At 37.8% G+C, this 13,735-nt stretch overlaps 2 protein-coding genes and 1 long non-coding RNA gene across 3 annotated transcripts in view; 1 reads left to right on the top strand and 2 right to left on the bottom strand.

Moving 5' to 3' along the window:
* Hbp1 (HMG-box transcription factor 1) overlaps positions 1 to 369 on the bottom strand; it is a 25,601-nt gene extending 25,232 nt beyond the window's left edge. The window contains exon 1 of the mRNA XM_005377281.2: positions 276 to 369. Within this exon, the coding sequence (XP_005377338.1) occupies positions 276 to 290 (15 nt within the window). The 5' untranslated portion in view covers positions 291 to 369. The remainder of the gene's footprint in view (positions 1 to 275) is intronic.
* A 6-nt stretch (positions 370 to 375) lies between these two features.
* On the top strand, positions 376 to 2,331 carry LOC102005907. Its single transcript, XR_259837.2, has 2 exons — positions 376 to 655; positions 2,214 to 2,331. It is a non-coding gene; the product is annotated as an uncharacterized LOC102005907 (long non-coding RNA).
* A 4,695-nt stretch (positions 2,332 to 7,026) lies between these two features.
* The window catches only part of Prkar2b (protein kinase, cAMP-dependent, regulatory, type II, beta), a 90,556-nt gene continuing 83,847 nt past the window's right edge, over positions 7,027 to 13,735 (bottom strand). The window contains exons 10-12 of the mRNA XM_013510492.1: positions 11,764 to 11,829; positions 11,480 to 11,618; positions 7,027 to 9,303 (exon numbers count right to left, since the gene is read on the bottom strand). Coding sequence (XP_013365946.1) covers positions 9,170 to 9,303; positions 11,480 to 11,618; positions 11,764 to 11,829 — 339 coding nt within the window. The 3' untranslated portion in view covers positions 7,027 to 9,169. The remainder of the gene's footprint in view (positions 9,304 to 11,479; positions 11,619 to 11,763; positions 11,830 to 13,735) is intronic.

Raw genomic sequence — 13,735 nt, 5'->3', positions numbered from 1 at the left:
AGCCCGCGGCGGACGAGCACAGACCCCGCCGGCCCGCAGCCGCCGCTCGTCCCCTCGGGCTCCGGACCCTCCCTTCCCCGCCCCCACCCCGGCCCCTTCCGAACTGAGACAACAAACCCGCCGCGGAGTGCGGGCAGCCCCGGCGCGGACGGCCCTCGCCGCGACAACACCACCAGCAGCTCTCCTACGCCCTCACCAACCGACGCCGACCTCCCTAGAACGCGCTACCGCTCTCGCCGCCGTCCTCACTCCTCAACCGAAACTTTCCTACTTACCAAACCCGTCGCCATTACCAAGTCTTTCAAGCTTCGTCTTCCCCCTCCCTTTCAACCCCCTAGGGGGTTGGACCTCCTGCCAGCTCTTGCGCCCTCTTACTGGTTTGCAAAACTGCCATTTGCTCTTCCCTCTTTCTGATTGGGTGGTATCATAGTCCGTCTTGGGAGGCGGGCGTGTATTGACTTTTATGTTGTGTTTACTGGAGAAGACGGTGTGTCAATCACTAGCGCCACCGCTTCGGATTGGACTGCTGCCGAGACTCTGGGGACCAGAGCCAAACTTTGCTCCCGAAATGGATTGTGGGTTTGTAGTCTCAGGATTGCTCCTTAGCTGCCAAAACTGTAGATCAGAGGAAGCGGTTGGACTACATATCCCAGAGGTGAGTGCGCAGCACACTCTTGATAGTAAACAAGAGTCATAGGGACACGTGTATCAGCTCGTTTGTTTTGGTGTCTGGGACAAAAGGGAGGGGGTGGAGGAAGGGAGTGTTTTAAAGCTTGGTCTCTTGCCTCTGGGCCTGCACGAACACTTGAGCAGCCCCATCCTCTTGCAGCACCCTTCCTGGGCCGTAAACAGCCAGAGTCGCTTGCTGCTCAAAGTTTGGCAGGAGGCCAAGGTATTGTTTTAGTGCGAGGGGAAGGAGATGACTGCACAAGCGGAAGCAGTGCAGGCTCTCGAGGGACTCAGCCACACAAATCGGGGTCCCAGGCACGAAAGGTGATGAATGGGCTGCAGGGCCTTACGACAGTGGAAAGAACTAGATTCCTTTATCCAGAGCCTTGCTTCACCATCCCCAGGATAGCAACGTGAAAAGACTCGTCCACTCTGTTCATTTCACACGGGATTTATTAAGCGCCAGCTGTGTCAGGCGCTGTGCGGCTTGAGGACGGACAATGAGAGCAGCTCGGCCTGCAGGTTTACAAAGCTGTTAAGAGGGGTGAAAGGTTACTTTGAAATTGAGGCAGAGACATTTTCCATGTGGACCTCCTTTCTCTTTGTGTAAGGTTATACGAACGGGCATAATGCACGACACAAGGTTTAACTTGTGAATTATTTGTAAATTTCTCTGGTGAAATTTGGATAATACTTTTCCCCTCCCAAAAGCTACCTATAATGAAAGAAAACTGTCTTTCCACTTTGTTTCCACTAGGAGTTCCCCACTTGAGTGCTATTGCTCTGACTCATCCAGAGAGTGGCTTCTCGCTTTATAGTTCTCTCTCCTTTATACAAGGCCTTCGGTCCTCACGGGGGAGAGCATCTAGTCTGTAATTGGTATTTTTACTATTCACATTTCAAAAGCATTATTAAGCTTTTTTCCTTTGAACCTCTAGTGTTTAATCGTTAAAGCTAAGCTGTAAGTTTTCTTTAGATCACTAAATGTATGCTTAAAATTAAGATAAAGAAAACTTATATTCATAAGAAATCTAAAACATTTCAAGAGCCTAAAATCATAGTTATTTCCTTAAACCTGCCTACATTTCTTAAATTTTTAAATCTACCTGAAAGTCAGTAAAATCAAGAAATTCCAAATCTCCATAGGTTGAAACAAATTTTCAAATTCCTTTAGGGAGTTCCCTACCATGTGATCAGATGTTTGCTGTGTTCAGTAATAGTAATCAAACATTTTTTTAAAAAAATTCAGAAGAAAAACAACAAAATGTTGAACTGTTTCTCCCATGAAAAAGGGGACAGAATTTGAGTTTACATCTTTCAGAAATTAATAGGCCTCATGAATGTCTCTATTTTGTGTACACTTGTGCCGCCTCCTTCCCCTGTCCTCCTCTTCCTCCTTTTCACTGTGCAGTCATCATGCTCCATAATTTAAACGTATAAACGCCAACATTTATTTCTCGACTAAACGAAAAATCAATCGATGGAGTTCACCTAATTGCTTTAAATTAGTATCTGCGATATTGATGTCTTTATTTCCTATTTAGATCACGAAAGCTTGAGGCACTGCTTCATCCTTACACATCTCAAGCACACACACTGGAAGATCTGCTTTCTGGCTGAATGCTACTTTAAAAGAACTATTTAAAAGTGTTTACCAAAAGCCTTGGTTAGTTGTGGTATTTTTTATTGGAGGACACCAGAATGGGAGGAATAAATGGGACTTGCTTCAGATCCAGATAGTGTACATATTAACATTTATCCTTTAATAGCACAAAAATATACAACATTGTTTGCAGACTTTTATCTCCTTTATGTCCAAGTTTTAAAATATGAATTAAATTCAGATAGCTTGGTCACAACTGAAAAGGACTATTACAGTTCCCTATACCTGTCTTCTGACTTCCCTGGAAGCTAAATGACCATATTTGTACCTTACGTGTATTTAACAGGATCATCATCATTAATGCTTTTTTAAAAAATATTCTTAGCCAGGCGTTGTAGCACAGACCTATTAGTCCAGTTTCACTCTAGGAGACTAAAGCTGTAAGATTTCAAGTTCAAGCCTACCGGGGGTGGGGGGCAATTTAAGGACTTAATGCGAGCCTATCTCAATAAATGCTGAGGATGTAGGCCCTGTGACGGATTCAACCCCCAGTACTGCAAAACAAAACTCTTCATCATTCTTTTATTTTTACTTTTTTGGGGGATGGAGGAAGTTGTATGGATCGAACCCAAGGCCTCACACATGCTAGCTAGGTAAGCACTCTAGCACACAGTGACACCTTTAGCCCTATCATTAACTCCTGAGTAACCAACAAAACCAGCCAACCATTAGCCACAATGAAGATCAAGGACAAAACTATGAAGAGCTCTTAGAAAGCTTTATGTATACAAGTTATACTCTTAAAACAGAAATTTTCCTGTCCTTCAGATCTTTCCACAATAAAACTAGCATTAAAAAATCAGCTTAACACATCTTAGTGTGGACCCAATTATATAGGTATATTGATATTTATGTATGTACATACACGTATGTACATGCCTACATGTATGCCAAAATACATCAAGAAATTGTCATCTCAGTATTTTCAGTGGTTTGAAGGATTGTTATAAGCAAAGTTCTAATTTTTTAGAGAGAAAAATGAACCTAGAAAAATCCTATTTAAGAACAACCCCCCACAAGGAATATAATTATTATGTAATGCAAACATGTACCAATAAAAATTTTAAAAACTGGAAAAAAAGATGTAACTCATCTCCAATCATACAGGCAAAATCTCTTGATTCTACCATGGCTGGCACACCAGTGACGACTATGCTAGAATAAGAAGTAAGTGCAAGCACATGGCATTTGCCTGACTATTGAGAATACCACTCTTCCAACTGCCAAAAGGTAAATAAACCAACAAATACTAAAACTAGGAAATAAAGCCCCTGTGTGCTCTACAACAGTAAATGTCCAAGCTTTTCAGATAGTGTCTACAAATATCCTTCCATATACCTTACAACACTTGAACATGTTAATTTTATAATTCAAAGTAATCAGATAAATTGTAATGTCTGGTAGCTAATGAGTGCCATTTTAGAAGTGAGTAGTATGTCTCTTGTTCTTGTAATTATTGATGCCAAGTTTAGATTTTGCTTAGATAACCATGAAGCAGCAAGACCTTTCTTCAGTGGCTGCTATGTGGGTATCTTAATACTATAGCCATTAGGAAGTAGAATCAATGGATGAGGGAGGAATCAAGAACGTTGAAGTTTTGGCTTAGGTAGTTGAGATTTATTGTTTCCATTGACGGAGATAGGAAATACTGGCGAGAAGAGAGTTGGGGATGTGAGGAAGGGAAAAGATGGGTTCAGTTTTAGATGCTAAACTCCTTGTGTAGGCAAGAAATTCAAGTACCATGGCCCTGGAGACAGCTCAGTATATTCATCTGGACTTTAAGAGATCCAAGTCTACAGAAATAAATTTGGGTGTCCTCAGCATAGACTACCCTTTCTTGTTCTCATTTGCCCTCAAAATTTTTTTGTCAAGTTGTCCAAGTTGGCATTAATGAAAATGCGATTATTTAGAGATGGCAGCAAATAATTCTACTTCATCTCACATTTCCTAAAATCAAGCTCAGATGATATGTCTTTCACAGTTTCCCAGAATAATTTCTGTTATCTGCACTGTTTAATGCAAACAGCAATATTATTTTCTGCTCATAACTATTTCATATCCTAGGGTCTTCTCTATGCATTTTCTTTCATTTCCTAGTCAAAGGTACCTCAGTTTAGGGGCATTTATCTGGTAAAGAACAATTAAAATCAGAGGAATAGTACTGTTATTTGTGAACAGGTCTTATCTTCCAGTTACATTATATAAGCAATATTCATTTTTGCCCTTACAAGGGCCAATCATGCAAATGCAAACAAAGTATTTGTCTAATTATTACACTTCAATTTCTTTAAGTTATGCAGCATATCGTAACACTTTATAGTAATAAAACTTTTTTTTTGTACCAGAAATGGAACTCAGGTCCTCATGCTTGCCAGGCAGGTGCTGTGCTGCTGAGCTATATCCCTGGCCCAACATCTTTAAATTGAGCTTTGCAGAGCAATAGTGGGGAAAAACATTTCCAAGTGTCTTATTATTAGCACCTTACCTCAAAATAAAGTATTACTTCCATGTAAAAAAAAGTCACTGGGGGCTGGGGATATGGCTCAGTGGCACAAGTGCCTGCCTGGCAAGCGCAAGGTCCTGAGTTTGATCCCCAGTACCTAAAAAAAAAAAAAAAAAAGTCACTGGTATATATTTGAAGAATATAGTCATCATATAAAGGCAACTACATTTGTACTAAGTATCAACCTTTTGCCTAAAAGAGGTAGTGAAATCACAAAGTTGATTTTCTTGTGGGTTTTCAATTAGGGCAAAGAGAAAACGAGCAGTTAGATGTGCTTCTATCCAAGACTGTGACTGTGTATATCTGCTGCATAAACTCATTCAGGGGACCTACTCTAAACTTCAAGTCAAATACTTCATGTTTCACATCTGGGTTGTTGCATTAAAGAGCCAAGGCTCCTGCTGTTGTTTCAAAGTCATTTGTACTTTCTCTTGTGCCTGGAAGAAAAGTCATTTTTTGTTTTTCTAGTTGAGTAAAAAAAAAAAAAAATACATTAACATACCATAATCAAACATTTAGAGCTTATCAAATATTATCTCACATACACACATTTTACAACGTCATTTGGAAAAATGGCAAGACTCATGTATGGTTAAATCAAAATCTGAAAAAACTACCTTCCGAAAATGAGGCACTTCACTTTTATGGGCTGGACAAATAATTTCATATCATACCTCATATCTTGACCTGTACAGATAACTCTTCAGGCTTTTCAAGGCAATTTTAGATTTATCAACTTAAAGCATAAAATGCTAAAGACCCACATCTGTTGGTAAAATGAAATATTTTCATCTCAAAAGCACCTGTTCGGGCTGGGCATTTAGCTCAGCAGCACAGCGCCTGCCTGGCAAGCGCAAGGTCGTGAAGGTCGTGAGTTCGATTCCCGATACCAGAAAAAAAAAAAAAAAACAACCAAAAGCACCTATTCTGCATTGGAAACATTATACAAATTTCTCTATATACTAGGTTAATATTTAGTATTCCAATTTCCCTATATAAAACTATGCTAACAGGCAAAGTTGGAAAATAGCCAAGAATTGGACAAGAAACCAAGAGCTCTCAATTCCCTGAGTTCTGTCATCAACTTACAAAGTAAGAAGTACAGTCCCTGATTCTCCCTGGTATACACACTGCACTGATCGGAAGGCTCACACTTACCATAGAGCATCCAGGTCCTCCGCAAGTAACTGGTGCACTTTGCTGCTTACCTTGCCCTCACTTGTTACACTCGTAAGGTGTTCTTTTAATACCTGTGAAGACAGGCAACTATTTCAGTTGCTCAACCAGTTTTGCTACCTTTAAAAGTATTACAGAGCACATAAGGTTGTCTCAGCTCTTATTCTAACTTCCTTTTTGTCAAAGTTCTTTTAACACTCATTCTCAGGCTGTACCTCAGGCTACTTTCTTTTCAATTTTTATTATGACTCTGTTTCTCCCTTGGGTGTGAACAACTTATGTAGCTACTAGAATCCCTTCTCCAGCTACTTAACAAACTCTTGGCTTAATCCAGATTAACACCTCCAAGCTTATACATTATTTTAATAATACTGAAGATATTCTATTCCTCAATAAATACAACATTTCTTGAAAGTTTTTCTTTTGGTGCTAGGGATGCCTACTGAGCTACATTCTGGGCCTTTTTATTTTTTGTTTTGAGACCATCTCACTGAGTTACTCAGATGGTGCTTCAACTGGCAATCCTCCTGTCTCAGCCTCCCTCTGCTGGAATTTTGGGCCTACACCACTGGACCTGGGTTTATCAATAGTTTTAAAGATGCTTTGCAAAGAAAAGTAACTCAGCATTTTTCTTAATCCTACACTTTTCAATAAATCCCAAGTCCTTGTTTCATACCATTTCACTTGAAACATTTTAAAACATTTGAAATGATCACCAGCCAAGGTTATAACAATAACCCAAATCTATTCACCCAACTGTGTCACAAGTGGTATATGTGTTAAAATATATGTACAAAGCTCTGATTCATATTGGTGTGTAGGAAGCATAGATACCAGCTTTCTATTTACTGAAAACGAAGAAGGGGAAGCAACTTTCTTTTCCAGGAAGAATTCCTCAACCTCTCCTTAGCCAGACATAATAGGCATCAAGCGGCTTTAACCTTGAATGAAAACTTCAGTGAGGAATCCTCAAGCAGTAAGGATTCTGCTAGTGATAAATAATGACATCCACAAGTCAAACTTGAGCTATTTTAATTTGATAATTTTACATATAAATGTCCTAGTTAGCCAGGTTCATTATTGTAAATGGCCAAATGTGCAACATACCACAATCATTTCTCTCACAAATGATCAATAGGTAAAATCTTAAAAGACAACCCCGTTGCCATACAAAACCATACTGCACTTTCTTGCTGTCTTGGCTTCCATATGCCACGTGTCTACCATGCTTTTCACTGCATTTATGACTATACTATGTAAGGTATAGTTAGTAAGCAAAAAAGTATTAAAAACAGTAATTCATAAATTTTACTATAAAAAGTGTGCTTTATTATAAGGAAAATTTAAATATAACCAACAATACTGAAAATAATGTAACTGGCATTTGTAGCCTTAGTCAGAGTTCTTTATTAAACAGGCATTTATTTACTGTTCCATGACTAGTTAACAATCAGATTATGCAACCAAAGAGATTAACTTGAAAAAGTGAGTAATGAATACAGAATGATGAACGAGAAGTTTGGGTGGTTTTTTTTTGTTTGTATTTTTCCTTGTTTAACAGACATGGCTTTTAAAATCTAAAATAGTAAACAAGTCATCTTCATGTAGAGAGGCTCGCATATCCTACAAGAAGGTTTTGGCAAAGATATTAAACAGTCTTCTAAAATGTGGCTGAAGTTACAATTTACATACTTTAATTACTTATATATACATTATCCAATTAACATTCTAGCCATGTTTTCATATACAAGTAGGACCATAAACATTCTCTAATAAGACTACAGTAGCCACAAAATAATTTCACCCATGTATATTCTTTTAAAACACATTTCCCAAAATGAAATTGCCCATTTGAAAGCAAACAACTAGTTGGGATTAATGTCTAGACACCGGGTCATGGCTTAAGAATCAGAGTACACTGTTTTGGTTGAATATAATCAAATTCTTCTCTGGCATCTTCTATAAGCATGTCAGTGGTCAATGAAAATCTACAAGTTTTCTGTACTTGTGAGTTGGCATAAAGCAGATGGCAAGGCTTAATGGTCTATTGGTTATGGACAGAAATTCCTTTTATTGTTATATACAATTTTGCTTATACAATTTTATTCCTACCACCTTTGAGGAATTTTTTCGGGGGAGGATAAACCTCACTGGCGGCTGATCGGAGTCTGTGGGCTGGTAACCACTAGGAGGAAGACCAGAAACCCATGGTGGCAGATCCGTGTGAGGAATCAGATTATGCAGACGTGTACGTAAGGGTCCCAATATGTGACTGGTAAAGGAGGGTTTCTCTTTGATGAACTGTAAGCTCTGGGGCTTTTAGAAGACAATAAAGACCAAGTTTAACAAGTTTAAATAGCTTTAAAAAAACTTTTTGACATTAAGTGTCAAAATTAAAGACAAAGAATATAGCAAGTTGCAAAATGAAAAGGGAAACCAGAAATATATATGCTTGATGAAGAAAGAAATGCATTAATGAACTCTCCTCTTTAAAGACTCTTTTCCCAATCATCATAATACGCTGCCAGTCCTTAAAACCACTGGAATACACTGGTTACTGACATTATGCAGAAGAAGTCAAAATGTACTTTATTGCAAAAATATAAAAAGTTTTAAAATTGCATATGATGTTTTCTACCATTTCACCAACAGGCCAAGGCTGCCACACAACTTATCAAGCCAGAAAAGACTTTAAAATGAAAATGATGAAAATCTGACTGCATAATGAGTTATAAACAGAACGTGGCGCCGCGCTGTGGAGCACGACTCCCTCTTACATGGGCACAGTCACTAACTTGTTACGCATCTGAATAGGTCACACACATACTGCCTAAGATAGTGTCTTTTAATTGTCTTCTGAAACATGGGTACTCTCAATATATTACAATCATTTAAATAAAACCTTCGAATAATTTTGTGGAGTAGAAAGTCATTTTATCAATATGCTGATTTTTAAATTAACTACCCATTAGAAAGTGATGTTAAAGCCTATTGACTATTAAATCACTACTGTTTACTGATACATTGTAAATGTAAAAAAAAAGGAAAAAACCCGAAGTCACAGAAAATGCTTGGCATCTACACAAACACGTTCTCAGTGGACTAACCACTACTGTGTAATTCTGTCACTACAGCTCTTCTTTCTCCATACTTCAGCTTCATGCAGTAGGTTCAACAATATCCATGTTTGTTCCAAACAGGGCGACTAATTGTTCTTCATAGGTGGCAATGTTCCTTTTCATAATTTCCATGCAAGGTCCCAAAAGCCTTTCAAATGCTTGCACGTCCATAGCTAGGAAAAGCAAAGAATAAATGAAAAATATTCTTTGCAAAACTGCTGAATTTCTAGTCATGATACCCATTCCAATAAAATTTCCATGATGACACTGTAATTGTGATAGATCAAAAATGCAAGGGTGTTTTCAGGTAAATATTGTAAATTACAAAAGACATTCTACTTCATAAAGGAAGCGGCTAGAACCTTCTCAGGCCACGCTCGTAGGTCCCTCACCAGTTGCAGCGCTAGGCTGGTGTGATTCCTGATCTAAGCTGGGAAAAGTATGAAAGACAATCACAGCAAAGCCTGGGAACTCGTAAGAGTAAATTTTGATGTTTGTGTCTTGGTAACATCAACTTCTTAAAAGTGGAAAGATAGGAAACACTCCTATCTTGTGCTCAGCGTTTGCAATGCCATGCTGTAAACGCCAAATGTTACCTTCTGTAGTGTTTACTCAGACCGCTGTCTTTCCAACTCAAAGTGGCAGTCAATGTAAAACTTTTGTCCACTTCTATAACTATGTGCTACAGAATTTTAGCTTGTCTGTCTCATGGGTTTGAAAACTGAGTAAGATTCAGATGGAAAATGTAATCATACTGTCTACCATAGAAACAGAAATTAAAATACATCTTTTTCACCTTTCAAATTTACAAAGGTAAAAAAGGCAATGTTTGTAAGAATAAGATCAATGGACAATCCTGCACCACTAGTGGCATATAAATGATTACAAGTAAAAGTGATCCGCTAATATGTATCTAAAGTCATTTTAAAATATCCACTTCTGAAAGACATTTCTAAGGAAAAATCCAAAATATGGAAAAGTCATCTATATACAAAAACACAAACTGGAGCTAAAACCTATAAAGTATTTACCAGTGGGGATGAATTATATGTATTTATCTGATAGAATGTTAAAATTTGATGTAATAAAATAGGAAAATTGCTAAGCTGTAATAGACAAATGAAGTAATTTACAAAAAATGCTTAAAATGGTGCATGCCTATAACCCATCACAGGCTCAAGAGGCTGAGACAGGAGGACTGCTGTCAGTTCGAAGCCAGCCTGGACCACAAAGTGAGTTCAAGGCCAGCATGAACTGCAGAGCAAAACCCCATTTCAAAAAGACAAAATAACAAACAAAAACCCAAAATTCCTTAAAAACAAAAATATCCACGCAAAAAAAAAAAGACAAAAAGTAATTATAATACTGGAAATCACTGAGTGGTAGTGATGGTGTGGGTGATTCTGTTTTTCCTATTATTTTCTGTATCTTTCATACTTTCTTTAATATTAATATGATTATTCTAGAAAAGAGCAATAGAATTTCCCTATGTTACTTTTACTCTTACTGTCTAGCAGTTCTACTCAGGGAAATTGCCTGTCAGTTCTAATTGTCTTCTCTTTCATCTAAGCAAATCACTTGATTAATACCCTTATTTAAAACCTTTTAAAAAGTGACTTCTCTAAGAAGTTAATTCTGACAATCCTTGCAAATCTTAAAAACACCGAAACTAAGTTTATCCTATTGAATTGGGGATGAAGAACATGAACAGGCTAATTATTCTGGAATCAATTTTCTTAAAGAAAATGTCATCTATATTGTCACTTCCTGAATTAATTTTTCATTATTGAAGTGATTTCTCAGATATAAATCTCAGATACATATAGATGTCTTCCAGGTAAAGCTGGCATTTCTGCCAAGGTGTTACAGTAGAATAGAGAGCTGATTAACAAAGAACATTTGACGATGCTTCCACAAACCTCATCTTTCCTGTCCCAGTGCTCAGCTGAGGAGATACAGGATTCGCATAGACATTCCAACTTCCCCTGAAGGGCTTAACAGCAAACTTTACAAAGATAGCACTTTAGCCTTCTCTTTTGAGGAATACAGCACATGTTTACTTGACAAGTCAGATATAAAACTTGGGAGTCGGAGGTTTTTTCAATTATTATAATAAGGTGTTTTTAATACATATGTTTTTAATACATATACGAAAGAACTGAATATATCTGTATGTAAAAAATTTCAATGAAGAAATGGCTTCCACAAATTGATTTTATAATGCAGGGAGTCCTAACTTTACTGTATTTTGTAGGGACCACAACATTCATGAACTCAATAAAATTATTTGTACAACATAAATATATATAATGCAGACATAACTTCGGTCCCCACCACTGTAATCCCTACCTAAGCATTTGACGGTCCCGATGGCATGCGCAGAAGCAGCTCGAGGCTTGTTAGTTACCAGGGCAAGCTCTCCAAAGTATTGTCCCCGAGAACATCGAGCGATTTCTACTGCACCATTCTCTTCTATTTCTGATTTACCCTGACAAAGTAAGTAAAAATGTTAATTTTTACTCAGCTCATTTTATTTTAAAAATAAAAGTTAACCTGGTATAAACATAAAAAAGAAAACCTATTGTGTATCTTGCTGTTATTATGGAGATTTTTTAGGACTTAAGAACGCTTACCTTTCTTTTCATAGTAATTTTCACTTCTCCAGATTCTACAATGAAAAAAGAATCAGCCAAATCTCCCTATCAGAATAAACAAAAAACAGAATGAAATGCAAATTTATCTGACAGATGTCTTGAAATCAACCTAACCCTATGCACAGAGATTTGCCCAAAAAGTGAATTCCATGGGAACTGGCTATTTCTTTTCTAATTTGAGAGGTCATGGGTGATAATTACATAGTAACAGTTTCACATGTAAAATTATTTGAAATAAGAAGACTCTCGTACTACAGTATTTCTGCTAAAAGCTAAGAAAATACGGCAAATCACAGTGGGCTGACAATCTCCCCCCAAATTTCAGCCTGACTAGCAGCACACGTAGTTAGAAATGGCAACATTGTGGTACACGCAGCAGTCCCCTCCGTCAGCAGGAATACAGGGGCTGATCCCTGCAACCCTGGGAAAATGCTAAAATGTACACCCTGGGTCCTAAAGTAACAAGTGCTGGTTTGGTGATGGGATAAAAAGAGCAGAAAGCACCCAGATGCACAGGAAGCGCAGATGTGAGCCTAGAGGATTTCACTGCAGTTAGGTAAGGACCAAAATCCAAAATGCCAGTCTATGGCAATCCACCTCAAGGCCTTGAAAAAACTTCTAAAATTCTAAGAAATGATGCCATTTCTAACCACATGACCATTTTTTTCTTGGTTTTGTTTTTCAATGAACTCAGACCTGACTTCCAAAGATGCCTTCTGAATTAATACAGAATAGAAAAGTAATAATAAATTTTTTTTTAAAACATAACCTGTCAAGGTGATTCTGCAGAAACACAAGTTTTTAAAACCTCACTCAGGTTATACCACAAAAATGAACGTTGAATCTAGATTTCTAGAATATAGTACTGATACATGATTATAAATGCTTAAAAGATAACTAAAAGTGCACAAGTATCCTGAATAAATCCTGAGCATAGCGTACTTCCTTTCCTCTGTGTGTGTGTGTGTGTGTGTGTGTGTGTGTGTGTGTGTGTTGGGGATTGAGCACTGTACATGCTAAGCATGTATTCTTCCACTGAGCTGCATCCTTGGGCCCCCACTTATTTTGTATCATTTTTTGAAGAGCCTCATGGTAAATTTTCAAGTGTCACAAATCATGATAGGTCTATCAGCTGCTGCACAACTGTGTTCCAAATGTCCATAAAACTAGTGCAGTCTGAGTAAAGCTGGATTGTGCCAGTGCCAGTCTCGATACTGTACAAGAGTGACGCAAGATGCACTGGGAGAAACTAGGTGAAGCGTACATGGCACCTCTTAATACTATTTTTGCAACATCTTGTAAATCTGTACTTGAAAATCAGAACTTTTAAAAAGCATTTACATGGCTAAGGTTTAGCTCAGTGGTAGAACACAAGCTTAGCATGTGTCAGAACCTGGAATCAATCCCCAGCACCAAGAAACAAACAACAAACAAGCATTTAAAAAATGCTCTATCCTTTGTTGACAGTTTAGAGAGTAGAATCTTAGCCTTACTCTCCATTCTGACTGCACTGCTTCCTAATCCCTGACTGCTCCAATCCAGGTGCACACACACACACATATATACTACTGTACAAGGAGAGAGATTGAGAGATTTACTTATTTGCCTCTGAACAATGATTTTTTTCCTTCAGTATTATAGACCTTAAGTCTTGTTTCACATACAGAGACAATCATTCAGATAAAGAGCACAATGCAATACAATGCTGTAATTTAAAAAAAAAAAAATCATAGCATCTATTAAAAATCCACTTAAACCATTTGCTCACTGCTTCAAAAAATATAACTAAGAAATAAAGTACTATTGTCCGCACGCTGCGAAAACTTCAACTAAGTTCATATGCTACTTTTTAGTAGCCCTATGCTAACTGAGATATGTAATGTTATTGGTTCCAAATGGGATCTCAGGAAAGCAATAGGAGTTGAAGAACAAATTTGTTTAATATTTAGTA

The sequence above is a fragment of the Chinchilla lanigera genome, unplaced genomic scaffold (genome assembly GCF_000276665.1).
Source record: "Chinchilla lanigera isolate Chin_1 unplaced genomic scaffold, ChiLan1.0 scaffold00009, whole genome shotgun sequence".
Taxonomy (NCBI): domain Eukaryota; kingdom Metazoa; phylum Chordata; class Mammalia; order Rodentia; family Chinchillidae; genus Chinchilla; species Chinchilla lanigera.
The sequence above is the reverse complement of the archived record's forward strand: the minus strand, read 5'-3'. Positions and strand labels throughout refer to the sequence as shown.